The following is a 16,285-nucleotide window of genomic DNA, read 5'->3' on the forward strand; positions in this document are numbered from 1 at the left end:
CAGTCAAATTCCACATGACCCTTCTAGTCACGGTAATTAGGTTTCTCCAAGCTCTGATGCTGCTGGTCATTAGTAGCCAACCAAACCTGCTAACTGCCTGGTACTCAGCACTCTATTGTCCCTCCAATCACTCTGACATCAATGCAAATGTGTTCAAAAATCTAATCAAAACCCTCCGTGAGAGCCCATGAGCTCATGTTGAGCAACATTTCTATAGGCTATACAATTGAATCATAGTCACACACACCTCATGTAGCATAGCCAATAGGCCTATATGTTTTGATACGGTTTGTATCACAACTAATGTGGCCAAATGACGTCTTAAAATTAAGCACATTAATCTGCTTTACAAGGGGTGTAGAGCCTAACTGGCATTTATAAGCAGCGTGTGAGCCTCAGGGACGTTTGGGGAAGATCATTTTAACCATAAAAATGCACCTTTATAATAAAAGCATTACATACCTCATCACATTTGTGGTCACTTTGATAATGGTGTTTTCCCGGATAATGGAAAATTTGCGCTTATAGCTTACTACCATGTGCGCATTGCTACGCTTATAATATATAGAAATTAACTATTAGGCTATCAACATTTTAAGCTAAACGTTCCGATCTGTTCCGTCAGCCACATTGCGTAAAAACGTTTTTGAGATGCTAGTGGTTATATTAATTTGGGATCTATTGCATCCCATTACCATCCCAGGCTATGTTTGGTATATTTATTTCTCGCACAGAATAGGTCGACTTTTGTACTATGGGGGATAGTAGATTGACATAGGCTAGTGCTTTTGCTATTCGTTAGGCCTACTCATCTTGTTGGCTGACAAAAAGTAAATGTGGACAGTTCCAATATCTTTAATATGCAATTCGGAATTGGATAAAGACGCACACAGTTGAGTCCCCGATGTGTCCGTCTTCATTTGTAGCCTGTCAGAAAGACCCGATCATGTGACGGAGAGCCATGTGAGTGAGAGGAGATTCGGATTGCTTTTCTACAGACAATGGAATTCTCCGGTTGGAACATTATTGAACCTTTATGATAAAAACATCCTAAAGATTGATTCTATACTTAGTTTGACAAGTTTCTACGGGCTGTAATATAACTTTTTGAACTTTCCGTCCGACGTTCAGCTGGACCTGAACGCACATTTGGATTTGTTTACCAAACGCGCTAACTAAAGAAGCTATTTGAACATAAATTATGGACATTATCGAACAAATCAAACATTTATCATGGAACTGGGATTCCTGGGAGTGCATTCTGATGAAGATCAAAGGTAATTGAATATTTATAATGCTATTTCTGACTAACGTTGACTACACAATAACTTAGATTATTTCATGGTTTGCTTTTTCCGTAAAGTTTTTTTTAAATCTGACACAGCGGTTGCATTAAGGAGAAGGATATCTCTAATTCCATGTATAACACTTGTATTTTCATCAACATTTATAATGAGTATTTCTGTATATTGATGTGGCTCTCTGCACAATCTTTGCATGTTTTAGAACTACTGAACGTACTGCGCCAATGTAAAATTTGATTTCTTTATATAAATATGCACTTTAGCGAACAAAACACACATGTATTGTGTAACATGAAGTCCTATGAGTGTCATCTGATGAAGATCATCAAAGGTTAGTGATTCATTTTATCTATATTTGTGCTTTTGTGACTCCTCTCTTTGGCTGGAAAAATGGCTGGGTTTTTCTGTGAGTTGGTGGTGACCGAATAATCGTTTGTGGTGCTTTCGCAGTAAAGCATTTTTGAAATCAGACACAGACGCTGGATTAACGAGAATGTTATCTTTAAAATGGTGTAAAATACTTGTATGCTTGAGGAATTTTAATTTAGATTTTTTTGTTGCACTTTCACTGGCTGTTGGCGGGGTGGGACGCTACCGTCCCACATATCCCAGAGAGGTTTTAAGGAACTTTTTTCAAAATCATCATCAGTCTAATTATGCAGCCTTACAATGTATTAAAAATCCAAACATATAGCCCAACGTTTGTAGAACTAAAGTTACATTAATAACTTAAGCATATAGTAGTACCTATTTATTTGTTAACCGCTCAACACAGAATAGTATGCCCACTCCGTCAAATCATTGAGAAAATATTTATATTTTATTTTGCTTCGTAAAATTGTATTCTTCATATTATAAAATAAAGAAATTCCACAGAATTATAAGCAAATCTTGTCTGCTAAATTAGTGTAGCCCACAGCCATTTGGCATAGCCACATCAGGACCTAACAGAAGAACAACTCAGAGGATGCTATTCTGTTCTTCTGAAATAAGACTACCTTTTCTTCACATCATGCTTCTGTAGACCTGTCTAACATAAATAATGGATTTATTGTGAAGGTGTAGGCTATATTACACAGATTCATTAGACTTTTTAAAAATGGCTTGTAGGCTGTGTGTGGAAGCCAGGAGATACTAAATGTGTTTATGTTAGTTAATTAAAGGTCAATTACCGTGAGACCGACAGTTATTTGCTTGACCGCCACAGCCCTGGGCTGGGGTGTACTTTTACTTAGTTTTTCTTTCCATCACATTTATCTGGAGAAGAAAAACATCAGAGAAAGGCAAGAGCTGACAGTACCTGTCAGAGAGGGACTTGTTCTAATGCACTGATCCCTGTATGATGAAATTGGATGCCAGCCTCTCCTTGCCAACACTTGCCTGTCTTCTGTGACAGATGGCAGCCATCTAACTCATAATTCTGCATAATGAGGTAGTAATAATAATGATTCTTCTTCGCCCCTTGCAGCTGCACCCCCTCTCTCATCTCACTCCCAGGACCCCTTTATGGGGACATTAACCCCTGGTTCTGGATTAATCACCCCCAGTCAGTTTGCCTGGGCAGCCTGGCAGCACTGGGACCTGCAGCTGGGGGCCCGCCATGGCTATTCCAGAGCAATAGCTCCTCAGTGGCAGTCAGTCAGTCAGTCACTCATCCATGACTCATGGAAGGGGGGGGGGCTACCAGTTAAACAGGCCTGGTAGAGCCTATGTCATATCTGGCCTTGGTCTGCTAGAGCAGCGTCAGAGAGAAAAGAGAGAAGCTACTGCTGTTGGTTAATGGATAACCTAAGAGATCTCTAATGACCAGGAGAGCAGAGCAGGGAGGAGCCTCAGGCTACAGTCAGTCAGAGACATCATGGTGCCCTGACCTATACCTGAGTAACAGAGACCTGAGGAAAGGAAGATGGCTCTAAAGTACAGGAGGGAGTGTTACCCACTCACTGCAAAAACAAAAGGCAGATATAGGCCATGAAACATAGCATAGGACTAGCAAAATACAATAATAGAATATGTTGGCACTGAGGAACAGTTGATGCCCCTTGGTTAAAATAGCTAGAGCTGTGATCAAATTGAAAAGGATCAATTGTGTTAAACCATAAAGGGAAGAGAATAGACAACATCAACGGATGTATTGCAACATTCAAAACAAAACATTAAAAGGTCATTGGCTTGAACTTGTTTTTAACAACAGTTGCAAACTCAACGGTATGGAGCAATAACAAGTCGCTATTGGTACTGTGCTGCTGAGTTGGAGCAAAGCACTTTGAGAAAAACATTTCACTGTTTTCTTCTTCACCTGTATCCAACTCAACTCAAAATCTGGAATAATTTAAAAGATTTATCTGTAAAAGTTTCCACTCCGTGTGAAGTATGGCCATTCTATACAATAAGGGCAAGCTACTAGGGGTCGACCGATTAATCGGAATGGCCGATTAATTAGGGCCGATTTCAAGTTTTCATAACAATCGGAAATCTGTATTTTTGGGCACCGATTTTTTCTTTTATTTATACCTTTATTCAACCAGGCAAGTTACACATGATTGATGATATTACTCATTTAGCTAGCGTGTCCTGCGTTGCATATAATCGATGCAACGCTGGGGGATGATTTAACAAAAGCGCATTTGCAAAAAAGCACAATCGTTGGACGACTGCAACGAACCATAAACACCAATGCCTTTCTTAAAATCAATACACAGAAGTATATATTTTTAAACCTGCATATTTAGCTAAAAGAAATCCAGGTTAGCAGGCCATATTAACCAGGTGAAATTGCGTCATTTCTCTTGCGTTCATTGCACGCAGAGTCAGGGTATATGCAACAGTTTTGGCAGCCTGGCTCATTGCGAACTAATTTGCCAGAATTTTACGTAATTATGACATAACATTGAAAGTTGTGCAATGTAACAAGAATATTTAGACTTAGGGATGCCACCCGTTAGATAAAATACAGAACGGTTGCGTATTTCACTGAAATAATAAACATTTTGTTTTCGAAATGATAGTTTCCGGATTCAACCATATTAATCACCAAAGGCTTGTATTTCTGTGTGTCATTATAATTAAGTCTATGATTTGATAGAGCAGTCTGACTGAGCGATGGTAGGCAGCAGCAGGTTCGTAAGCATTCATTCAAACAGCACTTTCCTGCGTTTTGCCAGCAGCTCTTCGCAAGCACAGCGCTGTTTATGACTTCAAGCCTATCAGCCTAATGGCTGGTGTAACCGATGTGAAATGGCTAGCTAGTTAGCGGGGTGTACGCTAATACCGTTTCAAAAGTCACTCGCTCTGAGACTTGAAGTAGTTGTTCCCCTTGCTCTGCATGGGTAACGCTGCTTCGAGGGTGGCTGCTTCGAGGGTGGCTGTTGTCATTGTGTTCCTGGTTCGAGCCCAGGGAGGAGCGGGACAGAAGCTATACTGTTACACTGGCAATACTAAAGTGCCTATAAGAACATCCAATAGTCAAAGGTTAATGAAATACAAATGGTATAGAGGGAAATAGTCCTATAATTCCTATAATAGTCTTATAATTCCTATAATAACTACAACCTAAAACCTCTTACCTGGGAATATTGAAGACTCATGTTAAAAGGAACCACCAGCTTTCATATGTTCTCATGTTTATTGATGTATTATATTAAGTTAAAATCAGTGTTCATTCAGTATTGTTGTAATTGTCATTATTACAAATAAATACATTTACAAATCGGCCGATTAAATCGGTATCGGCGTTGAAAAACCATAATCGGTCGACCTCTACTAGCTACAAGGTCTTCTTAGTCATCTCGATGCTATGTGTACAATAACTCAACTGTCAGCAGCATGTAATGTGGAAATGTGAACACACAAGAACCCTTCAGTCGGTGAATAAGGGGCATGCATGGCCCATTACAGCATAGATTACTACAATCAGATAGAGACTGATTTGCTAAACTCCCTGTAGCTTCATATTATCTAACCAATCCCAAAGCCTCTTTGCTGAACGAGTCGTCAAATGAGGTAATGTTGATCAAACAATGTTTTTAAAGCTACATAACTATGAAAATCCGATTTGGATAAAAAAAAACAGTTTATATAACATTGTTTGCTGCCAGTGTACATCCCAGCCATCTGTCCGGGCTGTGTGTTGGGGCCAACAGAATCCTGTCTTAGCTCTTGAAGGTAGTCTAATACCATTTCACAGAGAAAATGGACATGGATCTACAATTAACAAAAATATAAACGCAACATGTAACATGTTGATTCCATGATCTGAAATAAAAGATCCCTGAAACTTTCCATACGCACAAAAGGCTTATTTCTCTTAAATGTTTAGCACAAATTTGTTTACATACCTGTTAGTGAGAATATCTCCAATGCCAAGATAATCCATCCACCTGACAGGTGTGGCATATAAAAAGCTGATTGAACAGCATGATCATTACACAGGTGCACCTTGTGCGGGGGGACAATAAAAGACCACTAAAATGTGCCGTTTTGTCACACAACACAATGTCACAGACATCTCAAGTTGAGGGAGCATGCAATTGGCATGCTGACTGCGGGAATGTCCAACAGAGCTGTTGCCAGAGAATTTAATGTTAATTTCTCTACCATAAGCCGCCTCCAACGTCTTTTTAGATAATTTGGCAATACGTCCAACCGGCATCACAACAATACCAGCCCAGGACCTCCACATCCGGCTTTTTCACCTGTGGGATTGTCTGAGGCCAGCCACTCGGAAAGCTGATGAACCATTTTTGTCTGCAATAAATCCCATTTGTGGGGAAAAACTCATTCCGATTGGCTGGGACTGGCTCCCCAGTGGGTGGGCGTATATCAACTGTAACTCAGTGAAATCATTGAAATTGTTGCATGTATATATTTGAAAAAGAAAAGGAGAGCTGCACACTCTAGGAGCTCAGATGAAATAATTGAATAACCAACTTTAACAGACAAGCTGTCTTCATCAGGGTATAATGACAAACACTGCAGGTCACTAGTTTATATAGTCAAAGGGCTCCCGAGTGGCACAGCGATCTAAGGCACTGTATCTCAGTGCTAGAGGCATCACTACAGGTGCTGGTTGGATTCCAGGCTGTATCACAACCGGCCGTGATTGGGTGTCCCATAGGGCAGCGCACAATTGGCCCAGCATCGTCCAGGTTAGGCCGTCATTGTAAATAAGAATGTGTTCTTAACTGACTTGCCTTGTTATATAAATAAAAATGTAAGGACACAGTATATAAAGGTCCACCACCTATGCCTTGAAACACCATTCAGACATACTCAATACAGGATTGTGTTTGTTTACAGCCACATACACAATTATCAAACCTTTATTTCAACAAGGAACACAGACTGAGACCAATGCAATGAAGAGACAACTAAAGTTATTTTGCTTCCGCAGCTCTGACCTGCTTATCATGAGACTATGTCTTCTAAGGCTAGGCTATATGTTCTCAGGGCATTGAGACATTTAGAACACTGAAGAGCCTGTGTGAAAAAGCCCCTTGGCATATCTCCCCTCCTTTCACCATATCAAAAAAACAAATGTACAACACTGCAATGTGCAGCATTCATAATCCCTGCAGATTTCAGTCGTTTCTCAATATGGGCTAATTCGCTTTGCAAAAAAAAAAAAAACAGCCTCTGTTTCTGTTCTTACTGACACACTGAAGCAGGAGTCATTTACGGTTGTTAATTACCCGAAGACATTACCCTAGTTCAGGTGTCCAAAAGTTACTGCTCTACTACTGTTCCAACACACACTCCTTGAGACCCAGCCCTAGATCAACCAGAGGCCCAGATCAACCAGAGACCCTAGATCAACCAGAGGCCCTGATCAACCAGAGACCCTAGATCAACCAGAGGCCCTGATCAACCAGAGGCCCAGATCAACCAGAGAAAATGAGGCCCATTCATGGCTCATTGTGTCAATTTGAAAACACAAGATCAAACACCACAGTAGGAGTAAGCAATGCTGTCTTGTAACACTGGTGCAATAGATAATCTGGATCACAGTGAAGCGCTACTGTGATACAGTTGTTTTACTGGGCCGTGCTGTGTTTTTTACTGCTTAAATATACCATGTCAATAAGGCCAGTAAACCTGGGCTGGACCAAAGGAGTTCAACAGCAGAACACTGAACCCACTGCACAATATGGAGACAATAAACCACAGCCCTTCATTAAACAGTAACTAGGAAGAGGGACATGGGTGGTAATACAGTCACACAAATCCCAAGGTAAGGTTGGATTTAGTTAATCCTTTGTTTGAAGAGGATGTGTGTCTGCCAACTGTGTCAGGGCCAGAGACCTCAGACCACCTTAGAAGTGTCACCTGACAGTGACATCATTATAACCCACAGTTCTGGACATCAAAGTGTCAAAGACTGACTGCAGAGGGAAAGGTTCCTGTGTGCACTGAATGTGTATACTACTGTGTGAACAGCACACCCATTTGCTTCCAACCAAAACTACATAAAACTGCCAGCAATGAGCACATACACATTTATGTCTAGCATTCCACAATATCATAAAGCAACTCCCCCAGTTGAGATCAAACTGCCTCCCTCCCAACACACTAATCTGGTTAGAAAATACTCCAGATTTTTCTCATAGGTGCTTATAAATGAGGACACAGTGCAAAGCTTCGCTCTCCAAAATGCTGCTGAAAGCAAAACCATTTGTGAAAAGAAATGTGGAGCATCAGAGCAGATGACCTTTTATGACATCAATATCACCAGAGAGTGGGTGGAGCAATATATTACACCACCTATCACTCAATCAATGCTAACTTTCTAGTTACGAGAACATACTTCAACAGCAATAAACTACTGCAGGTCATTATGTTCCAGAGGGCCAATTTTATATGAGGGTTTATTGATTATGAAATATGAGTGAGACATCAAATATTGAGAGTCGGTTGTTGTTGAGCAGCACTGAAATCAACATTACTGGGAATGCTGATCCTGACCTTGTGCATTATTTTTCTGAACGCCAACGATGTTCTAGCCGTAATATTTGAAATTCAAATCCTATCCCATTTACCCTAAAGGCCAAACACTGTGGTGCTCCCTACCAGATAATTCTCCCAAAAACAACTGGCATGTTAGCTCCCCTCCTCCTCTAGTCATAACATCTTGCAGAGAGCGTACATACAGTACTGACATGAATAACGGGAGTGCTTGGGAAAGCATCTTAGGAGTACTGATCTAATTACCCAGTCTATTCATTATGATCTGAAAATGCAAAACAGATGAGAGGCTTTATGAATACTGGCCCTGATCTGGTTAGTGGTTAGGGTATGGTGCTGCTCCCTGGGGCAGTGAACTAGCAGAGCAGATGAAATGACACCACCTGCTCCCTCAGTGGGACTAAAACATGCCTCAACAACATAATCCCAAATCAAGTGCTCATTGACCTCTGCCCTTCTTATCCACCCTGTGCTGTGTGTGTGCACTCTCTTTCACTCCATTCTGAAATGTCTCAGATTAAGTCAGTGTTTAGATAGATTGAAAGTAGGATGAGTGAGGTCATGCAGTGCAGCAGGTGACCTGACTTGACGCAGGTTGGACAGATGAGGAAGTATACAGTATTACATATAATTCATAAGAGATTCGTGCAAGGACCAATCAGCAACCAATGAATAGGAATTGCGAAAACAAATCAGAAAATAGCATGTCAATCAATCAGTTTGACGTGTATTCAGTACAATCAATAACCACTGACTAAGTAATACCCAGTAAAATCACAGTTCTTGATTTCTGCATCTATAAAAGGTAGAGACCTAGCTGGGTTACATTCGTGGGACCCAAACCTGTCTTTTAGCTAGGCTTACTTTGTATTGTAGCTAGCAGGTCTAGGCTACTGAAGAACACTCATGTCATGACAACTCACCACATCTTTCGCCGCTGTCCCGCTTCCGTGCTGGTCCGGAATTGGTTTTTTGTTTTTATTTTCGGTTCTCTTCATTTTCTCACGTGGAAAAAAATATGACAAAAATAAATGTTTCACAGATATCTGACTCTGCTTAGCTAATTTATGCTAGGCTAGCCAGCTAACTGTATTGACGTCTTCCTCGCATTTCCTTTGGAAACTTGAAGTTCATATCTGCTGCTGTTGCTGTGATGTGTTCAGCAAGTCCAACTGGTGTCAAATCCGACCGTAGAAATACATCACCGTTCAAATTAACTTGTTGGCACAAACAGACTAAATGATCCTCGGCAACTGAAGTAATGTCCCAACTATGTTGACAGGTTGTCAGTCGCTTGGTTGCTGTAGTTACAAGCTAGCTAGCTCTCTAGTTAACGTGGTTGTCTTTTTCCTGGCTACCGCATTTTACGCGCCACCTTTATGTAGCTTACAGGCTAGCTAGCTAGCTGAGAAAACCTAACTAGCAAGGGTATCGAGCGAACAAAAATGAAAGGCGAGCTCGTACAATTACCAGTACACCAAAAACGATATTAAATGTTTCCAAACTCCACGCACCCCGGTGACTTCGCTATCAGACAGACCTGGATGGATGGTTAGCTAGACTCGAGCTAAGCCAGCTTCGCAGCTAGCTAACGTTACCTGCAAAAGACACCTTGTCATTGTAACACTTAGCATTTTTTCTTGACAAGGTGACGTAGCAGAAATGTTCGAAGTTTCTTCCATCCAGCTTTTAATGGAAAGTCAATTGTATTATTATTCACGAATGTCTCTCGATCGGTTGTCCTCGCCCTCTCTTTCAAATTGTCAGTCTTCCATCGTCACCGGTGTGAGCTGTTGATTTGGTGATCTGTGACTGTGTGCAGACTGTGCAGTCACGATTCGCTTCCTGAATCTCCTCTCACGTTTCAACTGCAGTGCCTCCTGCTCCGATACCACTGATCTAGGTTCAGCATGTCTTCAAGTTGCCAGAATTCAATACATTCGAAAGTAATTTAAATCTGACCTGTAATCAGATTTCCATATGTAAACTAGACAAGGTGCACGCACTGAATATAAACATGCAGCGCATGGCATGAGACTCGTGTAGATGAGCGAAGGAGCTGGTGTCTGCTGCCATCTCGTGGTTAAAATGGGTAAATGTTCTAACTTGAGCACTTCAAATGACTGTGTGTGTAGAAAAAAAACGTGGAGATATGTTTTCAACATGTATAGAAATCTTCCAAGAACAAACATAATTAATATTTTAGTCCCGTTTTATTGAAAAGCTTCTCCCTAAAACAACAAGGGCTTGTAAAGTAAGCATTTCACGGAATTCAACAAATAAAACTGGATTTGATATATAACACATGCATAAAAAATAAATGAAGCCCCTGACCTTGACACCAGACCCCCCTCTTCCTGACACAAAAGAAAGCTGTTTTAATGTACATACAGTAAGATGTACTATCTTATACAGATACAGCTTTGCATATCTCAGTGTAAGAAACCAAGTTTTCACATATCCTGCTGATGATTGTTAATAGAAAATAACATCTATGGTTACCACAACAGAAAGAAAAAAAAATCGAATCAAAATAATATTGACATTTTTTTTTTTGTCTTAGAATGGTTTAAATGTTAGCCCAAATTAAAACAACTTTACAAATTTGGATTAAAAAACATTGTGTGGTCCATTAGCCTCTGAGGCAATTCTGTTAAAATAAAAAATGTAACATTTACAACTTATTTTGGACAAAGCACCAAATGCTCCTGTCACTTTCTTAAATAGGTCATTGGAAGGTCATCACATCAGCAGGTCATAGTTGAATGTATTGCAGCTGGCAGCAGTATGCCGCCTGCTTTAAGGACTTAGGTCGAGAGACTAGATTTAAAGCTGGGAACAATCTTTACATCTTTAGTATGGTTACAGGTTCTAGCAGTTCAGCAGGAAGACAGTTTTAGGGTCAACCCATCCATAGGATCTTTAAAATCTGAATAGTGTTTACATCTTGTGACATCAGTAACAGACCATTTCAATGGCAGAAGAAGTATCGTACGAAACAAACAAGGTATCTAACATCTATAAATATGGCTTTTTTTTCCCTCAAACAACATGCAACTACTTTACACATACACACACTTACAAACTTGCCTTGTTAGAAGCGAAAAGGAAGCACTTTAGTCTTGTTTGGCTTTTTAAAAGCCTCTATTCCTGGCTTGTTCAAGGTTGATTGTCATAGGATCCTTGAAGAGGTTTCATATAGAGCTCAAAACATAATATATGTCTCAGGTAAAATAGGGGAAACACTTCAGTTGAGGTACCTTCATAACACCTACATAAGCTATACATAACACCTGACATAAGACAGTCGTCAACATTCATTAACCACTGTTCTGCTTGGCATACAACAGCATCACAGAGAGCACCTGGCTGAACCCCTACTGACTATCAGACAGTCTCCCCTAAACTAAAGTGTTCTCCCTATTTAACCAGAAACCTGAGATTATGTCCCATGTTTCAACAGGAAGTATCCTTTCTCCCAGTATTAGGAGGAACTTGGAGCTGGTGCATCACAAAGAAGCTGCCTGTAGGGAACGCGGTACGTCAGACCCTGGGTATTAGGCCACAGGACCGTAGGGGTCCTGGGTGATGTAGCCTGGATGTGGGGTTTCACGATACCCCAACCAGCAGACTGGGTGAGCTCACAGAAGCCTCTTGGGTTTTCACCTGGGAGGAAGGAAGAGGCAAAAGAGGATGGACGGGTCAGCATTCTTACAGGAAATGTACAGAACCAGTCAACAGTTTGGACACACCTACTCATTCATGGGTTTATCTTTATTTGGACTATTTTCTACATTGTAAAAAAGTTCTAAACAAATCAAAATATATTTTATATTTGAGATTCTTCAAAGTAGCCACCCTTTGCCTTGATGACAGCTTTGCACACTCTTGGCATTCTCTCAACCAGCGTCATGAGGTAGTCACCTGGAATGCATTTCAATTAACAGGTGTGCATTGTTAAAAGTAAATTTGAGGAATTTCTTTCCTTCTTAATGCGTTTGAGCCAACCAGTTGTTGTTGTGACATGGTAGGGGTGGTATACAGAAGATAGCCCTATTTGGTAAAATACAGAGTCCATATTATGGCAAGAACAGCTCAAATAAAGCAAAGAGAAATGACAGTTCATCATTAATTTAAGGCATGAAAGTCAGTCAATCCGGAATATTTCAAGAACTTTTAAAGTTTGCAAAAACCATCAAGCGCTATGATGAAACTGGCTCTCATGAGGACCACCACAGGAAAGGTAGACCCAGATTTTCCTCTGCTGCAGAGGATAAGTTCATTAGTCTCACCAGCCTCAGAAATTGCAGCCAAATAAATGCTTCACAGTTCAAGTAACAGACACATCTCAACATCAACAGCCCTTCATTGTCAAATTGCTGCAAAGAAACCACAACTAAAGGACACCAATAAGAAGAAGAGACTTGCTTGGGCCAAGAAACAAGAACAATGGACATTAGACTGGTGGAAATCTGTTCTTTGGTCTGATGAGTCCAAATTTGAGATTTTTGGCTCCAACCTCCGTGTCTTTGTGAGACACAGAGAAGGTGATGATCGTGACGCTGGCTGAGAGAATGTCTTTGTGAGACACAGAGAAGGTGATGATCATGAAGTTGGTTGAGAGAATGTCTTTGTGAGACACAGAGAAGGTGATGATCGTGACGCTGGTTGAGAGAATGTCTTTGTGAGACACAGAGAAGGTGATGATCATGAAGCTGGTTGAGAGAATGTCTTTGTGAGACACAGAGAAGGTGATGATCGTGACGCTGGTTGAGAGAATGTCTTTGTGAGACACAGAGAAGGTGATGATCATGAAGCTGGTTGAGAGAATGTCTTTGTGAGACGCAGAGAAGGTGATGATCATGAAGCTGGTTGAGAGAATGTCTTTGTGAGACACAGAGAAGGTGATGATCATGACGCTGGTTGAGAGAATGTCTTTGTGAGACACAAAGAAGGTGATGATCATGACGCTGGTTGAGAGAATGTCTTTGTGAGACACAGAGAAGGTGATGATTGTGACGCTGGTTGAGAGAATGTCTTTGTGAGACACAGAGAAGGTGATGATCGTGACGCTGGTTGAGAGAATGTCTTTGTGAGACGCAGAGAAGGTAATGATCATGAAGCTGGTTGAGAGAATGCCAAGAGTGTGCAAAGCTGTCATCAAGGCAAAGGGGGGCTACTTTGAAGAATCTTAAATATAAAAATACATCTTCATTTGTTTAACACTTTTCTGGTTACTACATTATTCCATATGTGTTATTTCATAGTTTTGATGTCTTCACTATTATTCTACAATGTAGAAAATAGTAAAAATAAAGAAAAACCCTTGAATGAGTAAGTGTGTCCAAACATTTGATTGGTGCTGTATATATAGTATATATTCATGTTACTATGTAATGTCATGACTTATGTCATGTGGATTCATTGCGTTCTGACATAAGACAATGAAAATACTCCATCAATGATTACCTCAAATTGTCTTCACATGCTTATTTATTTCCACTCTAACCTAAACAGAGTCAATTTAACACACACACACACACACACACACACACACACTCAAGTAGGGTCACTAAAATCTGCTGATGGTAGGCCTACAACAAGTATGATCCCAATAAGTAGGTGATAAAAAATGTTATATGTACAATGGTGTTAGAAAATAAACATGTTTAACCAAGTGACTGCGTCAAAGAGGGGATCATGCACTGCTGTTTAATGCTAGTAGGCCTCCTTCTATGAAGGAAGCTGGTTAAAGGCCCAGTGCCGTCAAAATTCACTTTTCCTGTGTTTTCTAAATTGTACAACAGCTGATGAAGTGAACACTGTAAAAGTGTGCAAAAATGTGATGCGTGTTATTTCACACAGGACCTTCTAATCTGCAGTTTTTAAATGAGTGGAGTTTTGGCTCGCCTGGTGACATCACCAGGCTGTATAAGTTTATATACAAATAACAAAGACAGTTCCAAACCTCGCTGCCAATAACAGGTCATTTTCAGGTTACATATCCCTCCCAATAGACCCCTCCAATTAGGCCTCTTATTCAGACCACTCCCAGACAGGTAGCAAAATTAATGATTGAGAAAGATTTTTTGTTGTTGACCATTTAAATGGAAAACAATTATAGTAAGGTACACCATTGTTATTCAGAAACAATTTGATGTTGAGATAAAAACAGCTGCATTTGGGCCTTTAAAGATAGGCAGGGTGGATTACTGGATGCTGATACAGGCACACTGACAGGCACAGCATGCCAGGGAGTCATACCTTTACCAACCCAGGGATGGGAGGAAGAGGAAGAGGAGGAGGGGAAAGAAGTGAGGCCAAGGGAGGACATTCTCTGCTCGTTCTCCTGGAATAACTCAAGGAAGAGCGAGAGATGGAGCGAAATAGAGATAGATAGAGAGACAAATATAGAGAGTGCATGTGAGAGAGGAGGCCGGGTGAGAGAGGAAGGGGTAAAGGAGACGGAATACCTAACAGGGATTTTTCTTAAGTAGATTAAGAGCATTAAGAGGCTGGAGAGTTCTAGAGGGTGGAGAGTTCTAGAGGGTGGAGAGTTCTAGAGGGTGGAGAGTTCTAGAGGGTGGAGAGTTCTAGAGGGTGGAGAGTTCTAGAGGGTGGAGAGTTCTAGAGGGGTGAGAGTTCTAGAGGGGTGAGAGTTCTAGAGGGTGGTGGGTTCTAGAGGGTGATGAGTTCTAGAGGGTGTGAGAAGAAATCAATAAGTCAGATGAAAGGGTGAAAAGGGTGAGCTCACCTCTAAATTTGTCCGTGCCTTCTTCAAGACATCCTTTGTTCTTGACACTGTAAACAATCAGAAACACAACTGTTGTGATTAATCTGTGACTATCACCCATCACTTCAACACACACAACACACAAACACAAAAGTAATTCATTCCCAAGGCCCTCACACAATCGGTGCTGAAGGACACACACACACACACACACACACGAGATAGAGAGACAGAGAGAAACATATAGAGACATAGACAAAGAGAGACATAGACAGAGAGAAACATAGACAGAGAGAAACAGAGAAACAGACAGAGGGAAACAGACAGAGGGAAACAGACAGAGGGAAACAGACAGAGGGAAACAGATAAACAGACTGAGGGAAACAGACAGAGAGAAACAGAGAGAGAAACAGAGAGAGAAACAGAGAGAGAAACAGACAGAGAAACAGAGAGAAACAGACAGAGAAACAGACAGAGAAACATAGACGGAGAGAAACAGAAACAGACAGACGGAAACAGACAGAGAGAAACAGACAGAGAGAAACAGACAGAGAGAAACAGACAGAGAGAAACAGACAGACAGAAACAGACAGAGAGAAACAGACAGAGAGAAACAGACAGAGAGAAACAGACAGAGAAACATAGACGGAGAGAAACAGAAACAGACAGACAGAAACAGACAGAGAGAAACAAATAAACACAGACAGACAGAAACAGACAGAGAGAAACAGACAGAGAAACATAGACGGAGAGAAACAGACAGAGAGAAACAGACAGAGAGAAACAAATAAACACAGACAGAGAGAAACAGACAGAGATAAACAGACAGAGATAAACAGACAGAGATAAACAGACAGAGATAAACAGACAGAGAGAAACAGAGAGAGAAACAGAGAGAGAAACAGAGAGAGAAACCGAGAGAGAAACAGACAGAGAGAAACAGACAGAGAGAAACAGAGAGAGAAACAGACAGAGAAACAGAGAGAGATAAACAGAGAGAGATAAACAGACAGAGATAAACAGACAGAGATAAACAGACAGAGATAAACAGACAGAGATAAACAGACAGAGAGAAACAGACAGAGAGAAACAGACAGAGAGAAACAGAGAGAGAAACAGAGAGAGAAACAGAGAGAGAAACAGAGAGAGAAACAGACAGAGAGAAACAGAGAGAGAAACAGACAGAGAAACAGAGAGAGATAAACAGACAGAGAGAAACAGGCAGAAAGAAACAGAGAGAGAGAAACAGACAGAGAGAAAAAGAGAGAGAGAAACAGACAGAGAGAAA

General features: G+C 40.8%; 2 protein-coding genes across 15 annotated transcripts in view; both read right to left on the minus strand.

Annotated features, from left to right (window-relative positions):
* Window positions 1-10,058, minus strand: part of LOC139409498 (microtubule-associated serine/threonine-protein kinase 2-like) — a 284,013-nt gene extending 273,955 nt beyond the window's left edge. For all 7 annotated transcript variants that reach the window (XM_071154739.1, XM_071154747.1, XM_071154738.1 and 4 more), the window contains exon 1: window positions 9,188-10,058. In XM_071154739.1, coding sequence (XP_071010840.1) covers window positions 9,188-9,262 — 75 coding nt within the window. In that variant the 5' untranslated portion in view covers window positions 9,263-10,058. The remainder of the gene's footprint in view (window positions 1-9,187) is intronic.
* A 400-nt stretch (window positions 10,059-10,458) lies between these two features.
* LOC139409505 (phosphodiesterase 4D interacting protein) overlaps window positions 10,459-16,285 on the minus strand; it is a 140,110-nt gene continuing 134,283 nt past the window's right edge. For 6 of the 8 annotated variants that reach the window (XM_071154765.1, XM_071154764.1, XM_071154767.1 and 3 more), the window contains 3 exons: window positions 15,019-15,065; window positions 14,529-14,613; window positions 10,459-11,930 (listed from right to left, as the gene is read on the minus strand). In XM_071154765.1, the coding sequence (XP_071010866.1) occupies window positions 11,749-11,930; window positions 14,529-14,613; window positions 15,019-15,065 (314 nt within the window). In that variant the 3' untranslated portion in view covers window positions 10,459-11,748. The remainder of the gene's footprint in view (window positions 11,931-14,528; window positions 14,614-15,018; window positions 15,066-16,285) is intronic. The other 2 variants (XM_071154766.1, XM_071154761.1) reach the window with 1 other exon arrangement.

The sequence above is a fragment of the Oncorhynchus clarkii genome, chromosome 5 (genome assembly GCF_045791955.1).
Source record: "Oncorhynchus clarkii lewisi isolate Uvic-CL-2024 chromosome 5, UVic_Ocla_1.0, whole genome shotgun sequence".
NCBI lineage: Eukaryota > Metazoa > Chordata > Actinopteri > Salmoniformes > Salmonidae > Oncorhynchus > Oncorhynchus clarkii.